The sequence below is a fragment of the Hippopotamus amphibius genome, chromosome 11, assembly GCF_030028045.1.
Source record: "Hippopotamus amphibius kiboko isolate mHipAmp2 chromosome 11, mHipAmp2.hap2, whole genome shotgun sequence".
Lineage (NCBI taxonomy): Eukaryota > Metazoa > Chordata > Mammalia > Artiodactyla > Hippopotamidae > Hippopotamus > Hippopotamus amphibius.
In genome coordinates, this window is record NC_080196.1 from 98,020,264 (window position 1) to 98,034,461 (window position 14,198).

General features: G+C 41.4%; 1 protein-coding gene across 2 annotated transcripts in view; it reads right to left on the reverse strand.

Moving 5' to 3' along the window:
• ATP8B1 (ATPase phospholipid transporting 8B1) overlaps window positions 1-14,198 on the reverse strand; it is a 117,913-nt gene that overhangs the window by 64,850 nt on the left and 38,865 nt on the right. For both annotated transcript variants that reach the window (XR_009047963.1, XM_057698676.1), the window contains exon 2: window positions 277-479. Coding sequence is in view for 1 of the 2 variants with exons in the window: in XM_057698676.1 (XP_057554659.1) it covers window positions 277-457 (181 nt within the window). In the remaining variant the exon portion in view is untranslated. The remainder of the gene's footprint in view (window positions 1-276; window positions 480-14,198) is intronic.

The window sequence follows — 14,198 nt, forward strand, 5'->3', positions numbered from 1 at the left end:
GTTCCTGGGTGCGGTCACAAGCAAATTCTTCCACACTCAGCTCCCTTCTGAAAACACAGGCACGAAGCAAAACCTTCCATTTGCTCTGCAGAACTTGTCAGCTATGGTCCAGCAGCCCTACCACACCGAGGACAATGTGTACTAGTCCAAGCCCATCAAGTTTCCTGTGAAGCTAAGAGAAGGAAGATGCCTCCTGGGCCGTCTGTCTTTTGCATCTGTTGCCATTGCCCACGTGAGGACGGACAAGTACCTAATTTCCGGGTCCCAGCGTGTTACCTTTTTTGAATGGCTCTCGGTTTTCCTCCGCTTCTCTGTTGACGCGATTCTGCTCTGGTTCCACCGCAGGCTCCTGGTCTTCAAGTTCATCTTCTGTTTCGTCATCACTGTAAGGGACCACTTCGTCATTAGGTTGAGAATCCTCCTCAAATGTTGTTTCTGAGTCTCCTTCTGTATTCATTCTGCTGGCAAACTGGAACTACCTGTTTTATAGGAAAGAGAAACCAGAATGAAATAACAACTCGTGCCCAGTTTCTGGTTGAATTCTGCCTGCATTCGCTTACAATGCTTTTAACAGAACACTGTGTACTAACATGGAGATATGTCTGAATAATGACCCCCATGTTCAAAGTATCATGCAAATAAGAACAAAACCATTCATTATTGATCAACGGCTCAAATGAGAATTTACAACAGTAATGTACCTGCAGAGCGCTTTTTTTTAAGGGTATACAAGCTTTAAGGTTGGATTTCATTTGTGGATCTCTACCCAGCAAAATTATTTGGTTCACAACGAACATTAAAATAAAATGAAACAGATTTTGGAATATCATAGTACAGCATGCATAGAAAGTTAGTACTGTTTGGTGAAACACTGTCACAAAACTGACCCATAGATATGATCATTTGCATTGTGGGTCTTAATGGAATTAAATTTCTTTTGGAAATTGTGGATTGCTGGCAAAATCTGAAAACCACTGTCCTAAGATATCTGGTTTCTGCTAATGCTAATATTCTGAGCTTTTACTCTGTGATGCATTTTAAATACAAGCTTAGGTCCTCAAATTTTACTAATAACTTCTTGGAAGCACATTCTAGCCTATTTCTCTAACTGCCACCACCCATGCCCTGTATCTAGAATTTATGTTTGTGTATACACCACTGTATTAAGTGACACTATACAAGTGCCAAGTACAACCTCAGTTATATTTATATTAGGAAAATATTTACACTAATACCTCAGGCTCTGTGAGAACAGACATACAGCTTGGTATTATTTACATGTGTTTCATACTGATATGTACTCAGCATCCTTAACAGTGGCAGCTCTGGGACTTCCTAGGTGGCACAGTGGTTGAGAATCCACCTGCCAAGGCAGGGGACACAGGTTCGATCCCTGCTCCAGGAAGATCCCACATGCCACAGAGCAACTAGGCCCATGCGCCACAATTACTGAGCCTGCGGTCTAGAGCCCGTGAGTCACAACTGTTGAGCCCGTGTGCCTCGACTACTGAAGCCCACGCGCCTAGAGCCCGTGCTCCACAGCAAGAGAAGCCACTGCAATGAAGAGCCCGTGTATCGCAATGAAGACCCAATGCAGCCAATAAATAAATAAATAAATTTAATCTAAAAAAATAAAATAATGACAGCTCACATTTATTTAGTGTTAACTGCATGCAGGGCTCTGCAAGAACTGCTTTATAAACACTGGCTCCTTGAAACGTCGCATATCACCATAGTGAAGGTATTATTGTTATTTGTACTCTATAGAGGAGAAGAGCAGACCTTTGCAAGACTGTATAACTTGTACAATAATTACTGAAATTTTGAAGTAAGAACAATTGCTTTCCAAGGAGACATCTTTTATATTCTACTTTTATGTTACAGTTTGTTAGATATTTTCATCAAGTGTTAGTTGCCTTGAGTGGAACTATTTAGCTGGCTGCATGCTTTATACCAAATCTAGCATCTTGAACATCTAAATTTTTATAACCACAAGTGTACATCTAGGAAATGTTCAAATATTTATGTGAGGATTTTGTCCAATATTATTTATTTATTTTTTAAAGTTGAGAATTCATTTTTTTAAGTTGTATCACTTTTTTAATTTTTTTTATTTATTTTTTAAAAAATTTATTTTTTGGCTGCATTGGGTCTTTGTTGCTGCTCATGGGCTTTCTCTAGTTGTGGCAAGCATGGACTGCTCTTTATTGTGGTGCGTGGGCTCCTCATTGTTGTGGCTTCTCCTGTTGCAGAGCACAGGCTCTAGAAATGTGGGCTTCAGTAGTTGTGGCACATGGGCTCAACAGTTGTGGCACACGGGCTTAGTTGCTCTGCAGCATCTGGGATCTTCCCGGACTAGGGATCAAACCCTTGTCCCCTGCATTGGTAGGCGGATTCTTAATCACCGTGCCACCAGGGAAGTCCCTCCAATATTATTTAAAACAAAACCCAGAAGAAACGTGGGTATCCAACGATTAGCAACTGTGTAAATCAATTATGGCATCCTCCCATTATTGGATGGTGCAGAACAATTTAGATCACGGTAGGAAGAGTTTTTAATGACATTGCAAAAATCCAGACACATTTAGTTGAAAGGTAGGTTAATGGTGCACAAGTACAGAACAGAGTAGTCCCAGTTATTCGCACACATTTATTCATTTTCCAAAATTTCAATGACTGCCATGCATGATTTTAAGGGAGCTGAGGCACGTAAAGTGCTCGATCCAGTATTTAGCCTGGTAAGTACTCACACATCCGTCGTTGTTATTGTTAATAATTATTTCCATAATTAGAAAAACTGTGATTTATAATAACAAATGGAACAGTGTGGGGAATCTATCCCTGTTGCCTTTCCCATCTCCAAAAACCACTTCTAAAATGCATCTACCCCTCACTAGGACGTAAAGTATTAGAGTATTACAAAATATGAGCATACTTAAGCACAGGCATATTCAGAGTTAAAACCTTTAATTGCCAAGTAGAACATTTTCCTTTTTTCCCAATTTTCTGTGGGTTAGTAAATGACTATTTCTTGGGATTTTACATGTGTTTAACTGGCCTTACTTGTGTTTTTATGCTTTAGCCAATATTTAAATTTAATACACTCCTTAAAAAATTCCCAAACTCTTAAAGGCAGACTTTCACCAGAAGTCTTTCAGAACGAAAATAATAAAAGCGGTGACCATTTATTGAGCACATACTATGTGTCAGGAAGGACAACCCTGTGAGGGAGATATTATCTACCCATCTTTCAGATAAGGAGACTGAGGCTCAGTGGCAAGTGGTAGAGTCATGATCTAATCTCTCCATTTCAGGGACATAGAAAATACTGAAAAGTCTGAAAGCACCATAGAGAAAATTTCTTTACTGTAGTGAATATACATAACATAAATTTACCATTTTAACCATTTTTAAGTATCCAGGTCAGTGGCATTAAGAGCATTCTAGAGAAACATTTTATATGTGATCATTCATCCTCATTATTGCCAAGTGTCTCCATGCTTATTTCCCATGTTAAGATTGGATCCAGGGACAAACCTGGCAGTCCAGTGGTTAGGACTCCATGCTTTTCACTTTCTGATCCCTGGTGGGGGAGCTAAAATCCTACAAGCCAAGAGGTGTGGCAAAAAAAAAAAAAAAAAGAAAGAAAGAAACAAAGAAAAAGATTGGATCCAGTCCTTTGAGGCTGAAGGAAGAGACAAACAAAAAGGAATAGATCTGACAACCACAATCACGTGATCCAAAGAAAGCAAACCGCTGCACAACCAACCAACTCACCACCTGAACATCCACCACCACAGGCCAGATCTGTGTGGCTGACTTGGAAGGCTGGGTGCGGAGCTCTAAGCTGAGCAGGAAGTTCTCTGCTGTATGTATGTGAGTGCAATACTCATGGAATAGTTTAGCTCTGTCATCTTAGGCTACCAAAGAAAAATTACTTAGAAATCATTTCTTTGAAGCCCTAGGGGACAGAAAGCAGTTTTCCAGGTCTAAACTATGATCCCTGTAAGGCAGGCACTACGTACAATATGCATTTGGAAACTTTATAATGTCTCTTCTCACCACCCCAGCATATTGTAGACACCTGTGCATTTATTCAACCTCCACTGAGCACCTGCGAGGCGCAGACTGCTACCTCAGGCACTAGGAACCGAACCAGCATCCAGGTTATTGAGGGATGCAGACAGGTAAATTATGTGTGACAGCTGCGAGACATAGCCAGGCCTGTCATTTCTCCCCAAACCCACGCCTCCAACCCATTTCCTCCTCTTCATCTCCCCGGCCACTGCCCTAATGCAGGCACCACCATCTCTTTCCTGAAATGCCGCAGATGGAGTCTAATAGGACTTCCCACCATCTGCTTCCACACAGTGACCAGAGTCATGCCAGTCTCCTGCTTAGACCCTTCCCGTGGGTTATGGACTGAACTGCCTTCCCTGAAAATTCAAAGATTGAAGCCCTAACCCTCAATGTGACTGTGTTTGAAGATAGGGCCTTTAAACAGGTGGCTGAGGCTAAATAACGTTACATGGCGGTTTCCCTGGTGGCGCGGTGGTTAAGAATCCACCTACCAATACAGGGACACAGGTTCAAGCCCTGGTCCAGGAAGATCCCACATGCCAAAGAGCAACTAAGCCCATGCGCCACAACTACTGAAGCCCACGTGCCTAGAGCCCAAGCTTCACAACAAGAGAAGCCACTGCAATGAGAAGCAATGCCCATGGTCAGATAAAATCATTACTGACCTGGATAAATCATGCCTGCTTTGGGAATGTGCAATAAACTACCAGGTATAGTGGTGGGAAAATGTCCCTAAATCATACAGTTGCCCTACTGATTGGGAATGGTACTGCTTCAACCTCTGCACAGGTGTGTAACTAGAAGAGACACGCAATTCGAAATGCCTGAGGGAGCAACAAACCATCATCTGCTTTGTGTGAGGAAGCTGTGGTCATGCATCGTCTAATACCCAGTTCAATGTGGTATTTCATCATTAATCCGTGTGCTTATAAACATGGCATCAGATGTAAATGTAATAAATGTTAGGGCAAGGAAGCAAAAGATTTACCAAGATTTTTAAAAATTCATCAATGTGATTTAGCATTCAAGGATTTTTCTGGTCACATGATCTTAGGAAACTGTCTTTAGCTCCTGCTCAAGCTGAGAAGCAGCATGATTTACAGGAAAAAACACAGGTCTGGGTTCAAACCATGGCTCTACTGTTCACCACTTTAATCACCATTTTGGAAGCTTATTTTTCTCGTCTGTTAAAAAAAAGGGGGGATGGGGAGGAGGAGGAAGATATCTCATTTCCCACTCTGCCTTCTGCGGTATTCAGCCCTCTTGGTCGTAAACCCCAGAAGACAGGAGAGGTAAATGGCAGGATTTCCAAACTTGAACCCCTAACATCTATCACTTGTTATCTTTCAATACTTGGCTGTGAAACACTTGTGAAGTGAATGAATGCACGAAATTCTCTAGTCCCTTTGTTGTGGGGAGGGGGTGCTGAAGGAGAGAGAAAAGGGGAACCCAGGCAAAAAGAAATGCCTTTCTGCGCTTGCAATAAAACTCCGCAGTCAGAAGTAATGAAAGCACAAACTTTTGTTGCTATCACAAGGGTTCAAGATTTAAATGAGGCCAAAGGCGGAACAAAAAAAGTTGAGTTCTGTCACTGCTAGGGTCTGATCTGTACACATACACAATTCAGAAGCTGGGGAAGGCCAAGAGTCCCCTATCAATGATATCTTTGTGGCATAAACTGATTCGTGTCCAGGGTGATCCAAGCCTAAATAGGAAGCATGATTCACGATACTTGTTTTTGCTCATTCTTCATCATCTTTTTTATGGCTCTTTAAAGTTCTCAACACGAAAGGGTATTTCTGAAATGGATTTTTCCTCATTTCATTTGCCTATTTTTATTATTATTATAGATAATGCAAGGTATTTAACATATGATATAATAAATTTGTGTATTATATTTCTATATGCTCTATGCTATCTGTGCATGTTTTAATTATATGTTCTATACTAAATATAATAAATTACAACTCTGGGGGACTTCCCTGGTGGTCCAGGGGTTAAGAATCCACCTTTCAGAAATAGACACACAGATGCAGAGAACAAACATATGGACACCAAGTGGGGAAGGCGGGGAGGGTTGGGGGGGATGAATTGGGAGATTGGGATACCAAATTGTACATTCTAAATACATGCAGTTTACTGTATGTTAACTTATCTCAATAAAAGTTCTTAAAAAAAAAAAGAAATTGTATTCTTAAACATCAGTTCAATGTAAATTGACATAAATTCAAGGAAATGCTCAAATATATCACCAAAGTACGTAGTTCAAAAAAAAAAAAAAAAAAAGAATCCGCCTTTCAATGCAAGGGACACGGGTTCGATCCCTGGTCCGGGAACTAAGATTCCACATGCAGCAGACAACTAAGCCAGTGTGCTACAACTAGAGAGCCCAAATGCTCCAGCTAGAGAAGCTTGTGTGCAACTAGAGAGAAGCCCACACACTGCAGCGAAGACCCAGCACAGCCAAAATACATACATACATACATACAAACAACTCTGGCAGGCAGAATCTAAGATGCCTCCAATTATCCCACCACCTGGTGTTCACGCTCTTGTGTAATCCCCTCCCCATGAGAATGGACTGGACATAATGCCTTGCTGTTAACGAACAGAATGGAATGTCTTGTCTGTGATTAGATTACAGGAGACCATGACTTCCTTGCTGCCAGCCAGCTCTCGTCCCCTCGGCCCTTCCTGGCTTTGATGAAGCAGCTATCCTGTGGAGCGGCTCATATGGCAAGAAACTGAGTGGGCATCTGGCCAATAGCCAGCAAGAAACTGGAGTCCTCAGTCCAACAACCCTTAAGGAAGTGAATTTTGTACATGTATAGCGTGGTGACTATAGCTAACAATATGTATTGTATATTTGAAAGTTGCTGAGAGAGTAGATCTTAGAAGCTCTCATCACAAGAAAAAAGAATTGTAACCATGTGAGATGATGGACATTAACTAAACTTACTGCAGTGGTTATTTCCTAACATATACATATATTAAATCATTACATTGTACACAAACTAATGCAATATTATATGTCAATTATATCTCAAAACACTGGAAAAAGTACATTTTTGAATTTAAAAAAAAAGGAAATGAATTTGGGCAACAACCACATGAGCTGGAAAGTGGATCCTTTCTCAGTCCAGCCTTCAGATGAGACCCCAGCCTATGCTGACACCTTAATTGCAGGCTTGTGAGAGACCCTGAAGCAGAGGACTCAGTTAAGTGCTGCTCAGATTCCTGGTCCACAGAAACTGTAGGACAACATGTGTATTGTTTTAAATTTCTGAATAATTTGTTATGTAGCAATAAACAGCTAATACACATATCATTAGTCACAAATAATAAGAATTCTACAGTAAGATACCTCATACAGCTGCTATTATTTCCAAGTTATTCCAAAGAAGAGACCCATCCAATAGGCAGCAGAAATCTCTATTATCCTAGTCAGTCCAGACAGGCCACACACTGCTTGGAATCTGCTCAACACTCTTTTCTAAATTAATTTTTTTATTGGAGTATAGTTGATTTACAATGTCGTGTTAGTTGCTCAATACTCTTGAGAGTAAAATCTGACAAGCTTGATGACTGCTGTAATTAGACCAAAAAAAATCTCATAAGCCAACAGTAATAAAATCTACCTAAGATGTAGATTAAATTCTAACTTTATACTGTTTTAGAAACAAAACAATTACGGTTCCTAGGACAAACAGGGTTATAATTTTTATTTCCTCCCAAACTGAAGCCTAGACAACCTAGAAACCTGGGATTACTAACACAAAACTGAGGGTCCGTTAATATCACTGTTGTGGAGACAATTCAGCCAAGGCCTTTACTCATGATAGAAAAGTCTTCTCTGGGTCCACAGCTTTATCCTCCATTCCTCCGAAAGTCCAGAGCCTTTGCCACAAAGGAAGACTGACCCCCACTTCACGTCACACAACTCTGACGGCTACCATTTAAAAAGGTGCAGGGGAAATCTCAAAAACTTTGACCTCTTGGCGAAGGGCAGTTTTTCATGTCCCTGATAAAACTTAAAGGATTTCTGGGTGATACCGTCATCCTAACTCTGTCATGGGCTCCCCAGAAGTATCCTAGTCATGATGACTACTTTTCGTTACCACTGGGCTACCTCTTACTGTTCACTCTAAGTATTTTCACACACATCCTCTCGCACAGTTGTCGTGGAATCATCCTGAGGCAGGTGGCCAGGCACCATCACTGCCATTTTACCAATGAGAAAACGGAGGTGGTCAGGAGCCCTGCCAAGGTTATTTAGCTCCTAAGTGGTAACATCAGACTGGATCCAGGCCTCCTCACCGCATCCCCGGCTCTGTGCGAGGTGTGGTACAGTTCACGCATCATAGTTTCAGACTGGAATTCAAGCTCCATCCAGGAAGCGTCAGAACCCGTTCCTCAACTGCAAGTGGCAACTGCTTTCCTCGTCTACAAACCAACTTAGAGCCTCCTAAGTTACAAGAAAAACATAAGCAAAGGAAATGGAGAACTTGACAAAATTAAGCCAACTCTGGGGACTATCTCCTAGGCTGATGAGTTGTAAAATTTTAAAAGCTTCTCCCTTTATATCAGGTTAGTGTGTACTGAAATCAGTAATAATTTTCCTAGCTCTTTTGAGCTGGGCAATGTGTGTAGGAGCCACAGAAGGGAGTAGGAACTCGGGTGGATGGGAGCGGTTTTCAGGAATGAGGAACAGCTAGAGTGAAGACGCAGTGGCAGGAAAAATATCAATATAAGGTACCCACCCGACTGAAAGATTTAGGGGGTGTAGGGGGCAGAGCTCTTGAAAGGCTCGCTGGAGTCATCTTTCCCTGCCTATGAAGACCTGACAAGGCTTTATTCCAGGGAGTGGAAGGAAGCACTGAACGTATCTGCAAGGAGAGACATTCGATCTGCCCCGTGCTTCAGGAGGATGAATCTGATAGCGGAGGGAGTGTGGGTGGCCAGGAAGGTGAGAGCCAGGCAGGGAGACCATCCAGAGGTCACAGTGGACACTGAGCATCTCCCAGGCACAGTTTTGTCACCTGTAAAAACCATGCAGTTCGGTCCTATTACCTCTGCGGCCACATTCAGCAACAACGCTCAGTGTGTGAACGTAGCTGCAGCAAGAAGGAAAAAGTTAGGGTGGTGGCAACTAGAAAAATATGTTTCAAATTAAGACTGGGTGGGGCTGCCATTCTTTTGTCTGGAAAATGAAGGGAAAAAAGGAAACAAAAGACTAGAACAGATTGCCAAAGGATAATAATGCCAGAATCCCCCACATGTTGACTTTGGAGACTCAGCCTCAGTCCACATGTGTTTTGATAATACACACTGAAACTTACCAGGAGAAAAGCAGTGTTATTTTTACATTCAAGCTTCCTCTTTACTTGTTAGGGACAATAGTCCCATTTTACTTCACTACTATTGTCTCTGTGATTAGGTTTTTCAATTATATTCACACCTAAATAATATAAAATCATCGGGGCTTTATGTTTGACAGATACCTGGAAGCAGAACCTCCAAGGTGAAATAAAAAGTTAGTCTGTTGAGGGACCTCCCTTGTGGTGCAGTGGTTAAGAATCCGCCTGCCAATGCAGGGGATGTGGATTTAAGCCCTGCTCCGGGAAGATCCCACATGCCACGGAGCGACTAAGTCTGTGCACCGCTACGACTACTGAGCCTTGCTCTGGAGCCTGTGAGCCACAACTGTGGAGCCCATGTGCCAGAACTGCTGAAGCTCGCACGCCTAGAGCTCGTGCTCCGCGACAAGAGAAGACACTGCATGAAGCCTGTGCACCGCAATGAAGAGTAGCCCCCACTTCCTGCAACTAGAGAAAGCCCATGCACAGCAATGAAGACCTAACACAGCCAATAAATAAAATAAATAAAAATAAATTTATAAAAAAAAAGTTAGTCTGTCGAGTGGAATTAATTTTAGTGTTTGAAGAGTCACCAGCCTATAGATGGATGGATGCAATTAACAGAAAGATTACACTGCAGAAAGATATAAGAATCAGCAGCATTTTGCAGAACTGAACATAAATCTGAGAATTTTCAATCTACAAAGACACAATTTGTATTACCCGTTCAGATCCAATAGGAACTGCTTGTTTGAATAAAAGGGTAGAAAAGGGGCTGATGTAATAAGTAAATGGAACAAACACACAGGAAAAGACGATTCTCACTAGCAATCAAAGAAGGGCAAACTGATGAAAATGTAAGACACCATTTCATGTCTAATAAGTTAACAATATTCAATGACTACATCTAATGCTGGGCAGTTGTAAAGCTGAGTGAATTCTCTCTTTCACATACACACACATACACACCGACTGCTGCTGGCATTGAAACTGGTACATTCCAATGGAAAACAATATAGCAACACTTTCTGTACCAATAACACTAGAGATATTTATAACATGTGACCCAATAATCTCATTTACAGAAACACTCCCAACAGAAACATTTCAATAAGTAAAAAAAAAACTCGGTTCACGGAAAAATTTTGCCTTGTTGTTGTCAGCTATATAAAGCAGGAATAGAAACCACCTATAAGTCCATCAGGATGATGGTTTTATAAATTATGATTTTAGAGTAGCCATTAAAATGACAGCCTTAGAAATACAGGAAGTGCTTTAAATACAACATTAAATTGGAGAAAAACAGAAATCAGAATTTTGTCCTATTACTGCAGCTCTGTAAATAACACATATATGCATATTTTGGAAAAGAATTATTGCTCTGGAAGAAGAAACCCACTGTGTGTGTTTTTCTTCTAAAATAAGCAACAGTTGATAATACCTACCCACCCTTACATCTGAAGACTATTCAGCAGTCACTTATGTGCTGGGCTCATTTCATGAAATCCTCATAACATGCCCCAACATCAGGTACCGCGCCCACCCACACTTTCTTACTATCAATCCTATCTCTTTGCAAATGATTACAAAACCGAAAGCGGGATCATGAAAGCAGGTTGTGTTCAACCAGAGGCGGTCTGAGCCCTGAAAAGGGATGGTTTGCATGTCAGGGCAAGAGAGATGAAACCTACCGTTTTATCTTTCGTATCACCGCACCTTTCCAGTGCATTAGTCAATGTAAGATCTCAAGTCTCTCCTCAGGGTCATGAGATGCCATGAAATCTAGTCTGGGTCCATCTTTTCCTTAGAGCCCTTGTTGACCTACACTCTGTGCTGATGCAGACCGCAGCCACCGATCTTCACGAAACTTCTAGGCTTCTCGCAATAAAAACAACAGACCATAAGAGCCCTGGGCAGAGGTCCAGTGACAAAATGATTAAAAATGTTAGTTGTTCCTCATCCCATCATAATCTACATCTGAAAGGTCTGTGGCCTCAACTGAAAATACAAACTCCCTCATGGTCCCTTTTTATATGTAAAGATGTTTAAAATTTTCCCAATATTCATATGCAAATATGTTTCAAGATTTAAACAGACAGCATGTATGACTGATACATCAAGGATGATCAGGGCATCTACTTGGTATCTTTTCAAGACATTGCCATGGTTTCTAAGGGGTGAAGGCCACATCTGATGTTTAATCACTGTCTCCTCTGCTGTATGTAAAGTCAGCTTAGAGGACTCAACTTAGGTTACAAACTCTTTCCAGACAGCTGAATTCACACTCAAAGTTTTGGACCAAGATCATACTGCAAACATGTGGTTAATATTTTATATATCCCCTGGAAGCACATTTACTTTGAATGATCTCCAGAGTTTCCTACAGACAGTCAGCGATTCTGACTATCTGTTCTGGCTTTCAGATTTTTGGACAGGTCAAGTAACAGAAGTGTCTAAGTTTCTACATTTCCGATACGTTTAAGGACTTATGAGAATACTTACAGAGTTTCCAAAGCTTCCAATGTTTTCCTGGGATGATGGTGGTGAGTGTTTAAAGAGAGCTGACTACACATTCTGTGTATCACTCACTGAGCTGAGACATTGGCATATACTATTTTATTTCATTTGCTGAGGGTCAAATTGTTATCCCCATCTTACAGATGAGGAAACTGACACTGAGAGGTTAAGTTCTCTGCCCAAGGGCATTTAGGCGGTATGTGGGATAAAATTCCTTATTCAAAGTCTATACTCTTAGTCACAATGCTCAGTGCCTTAATTGTACCTAATAACATCACCATGAAGTAAGCTGGAGAGGAAATAATTAATCCAATTTATAGCTGAGGAGACACATAACTGAGAGACACACAGTTAACTTTGTGTTGGAGCTAGAATGGGTGTGTGCTCAGCCAGCATGTCAAAGGCATCTCATGATCTTTCCACTCAGGGTTCGACCTCTGTGGAAATTGAGAAAGGGCGAGGGGCAGAAAATGGAGGTCATTACTAGCAAGTGTGGGTTTACCCTTGCAAGAGAATTCCTCCACTGTCACCTACAATCCGTGTCTCTAACTTTATATAAAATGCCCTTTGCCCTCTGTTTACCTGAGAGGAAGCCATCCTCGGGGCTGCCTGGCTCCTGCCTTCTACCCCGCCCAGCCCCCCACACTGACTGGTCAGGTGATTTTCCAAAGGTGCCCCTTGTCGGTGTGCTTATAGGAACCCCTGGAGCAGCAGGACTCAGTAGTTCAGTTGCCATCTCTTTTAAATCTATGGTGTACTGTAGAATTTTTATTTGAAGAACTATGGCTTTCAAAAAAAAAAAAAAAAGATTTAATGACCACTGCCTTGGCCCATTCTACCACTGACTAAGAATGAGAGATGGCTGTAATATCGTGATTTATAATAAGAAATATATATGTGGTCTTTGTCCTGTTCCTGGCACAGATCTCCTAAAAACTTGGAATTGCCTAAGTGGTGAGAGTTACAAAAGTATCTTTTGCTATTTAATGAGGTGACTTTGGGAAAGCACCTAGGGATGGGGAAAGGGGCTAGAGGTTGAATCGATCACCCACAGCAATGATTTAACCAATCACGTCGACGTAATAAAGTCCCATAAAAGCCCTAAAGGAGATGGTTTGAAGAGCTTCCGGGTTGGTGAACAGGTAGAGGTTTGGGGAGAGTGGTGCACCTTTCCCCATACCTTGTACAATGCATCTCTTCCATGTGGCTGTTCCTGAGGTACAGCCTTTTGTAATAAACCAGTCATCTAGAGTAAGCAAAATATTTCAGTTCTGTGAGCTGCTTTAGCAAATTAATTGAACCCCCAAAGGGGGTCGTTGGAACCTCCCATCTATAGCTGGTAGGTCAGAAGCACAGGTGACAACCTGGACTTGCCATCGGTATCTGAAGCTGGTGGGGAGAGCACTCTTGTAGGACTGAGCCCTTAACCTATGGGATCTGATGTTATCTTCAGATACAATAGATACTGTCAGAATTATATTGAATTACAGGACAGCCAGCTGGTGTTAGAAAATTGCTTGGTGGTGTGGGAAAAGCACACACACATTAGAATTGGGTGCAGAATTGTTTAATGTGACTCATCCACATTACCACAGCTAGTCAGGGTCAGGCTGCCGCTGCAGGGACTTACAAAGGGGAGGAAGTTTAGTTGACCCAGCCTGCCGGTAATAAGGAAGTGCATTCCCTGTAGAAGATTCAACAACAGTAGCAAAACTAACTAAAAAGTCATAGTTTTTAATTACTTTATTACAGCCATGAATGGATGTCAGTGATAAAACACTCCTCCTCTCAAAAATCTTTTTTGTTGTAGTTCCTGCTCAATTTTAATAATATATAAGTAAACTTAAAAAAATATATGTATCTGCAATAAATGTAGGATTCTATGGAAGCTAATTCTGAGAACTCCTGGTTACACAGCCCACCTGTCACATCCAAGTTCAGGTGCATGCGTTGTTGCAAGAGCAAGTCTGACGCTGGCTTCCATCAGGAAGTGTCTTCCACCCCCTGGTCTTACATATGCCTGAGCTTCTGCAGCAGATTTGAAATAAACAATTATAAAGACAAGAGACAGAAGAGTGAAATGAAATTTAAAACAACCAGTCACAAAACAGAATGTGTCCTTCAATACCATCACCCTCTATAGCTACTTGGAGTTCTTATTTGGATCCAAAATTTAAAACAGTGAAACATACAGTGAGTTCTGACTTATTTTCAAAAATTCAAAATGAATTCAAGTTCAATAAA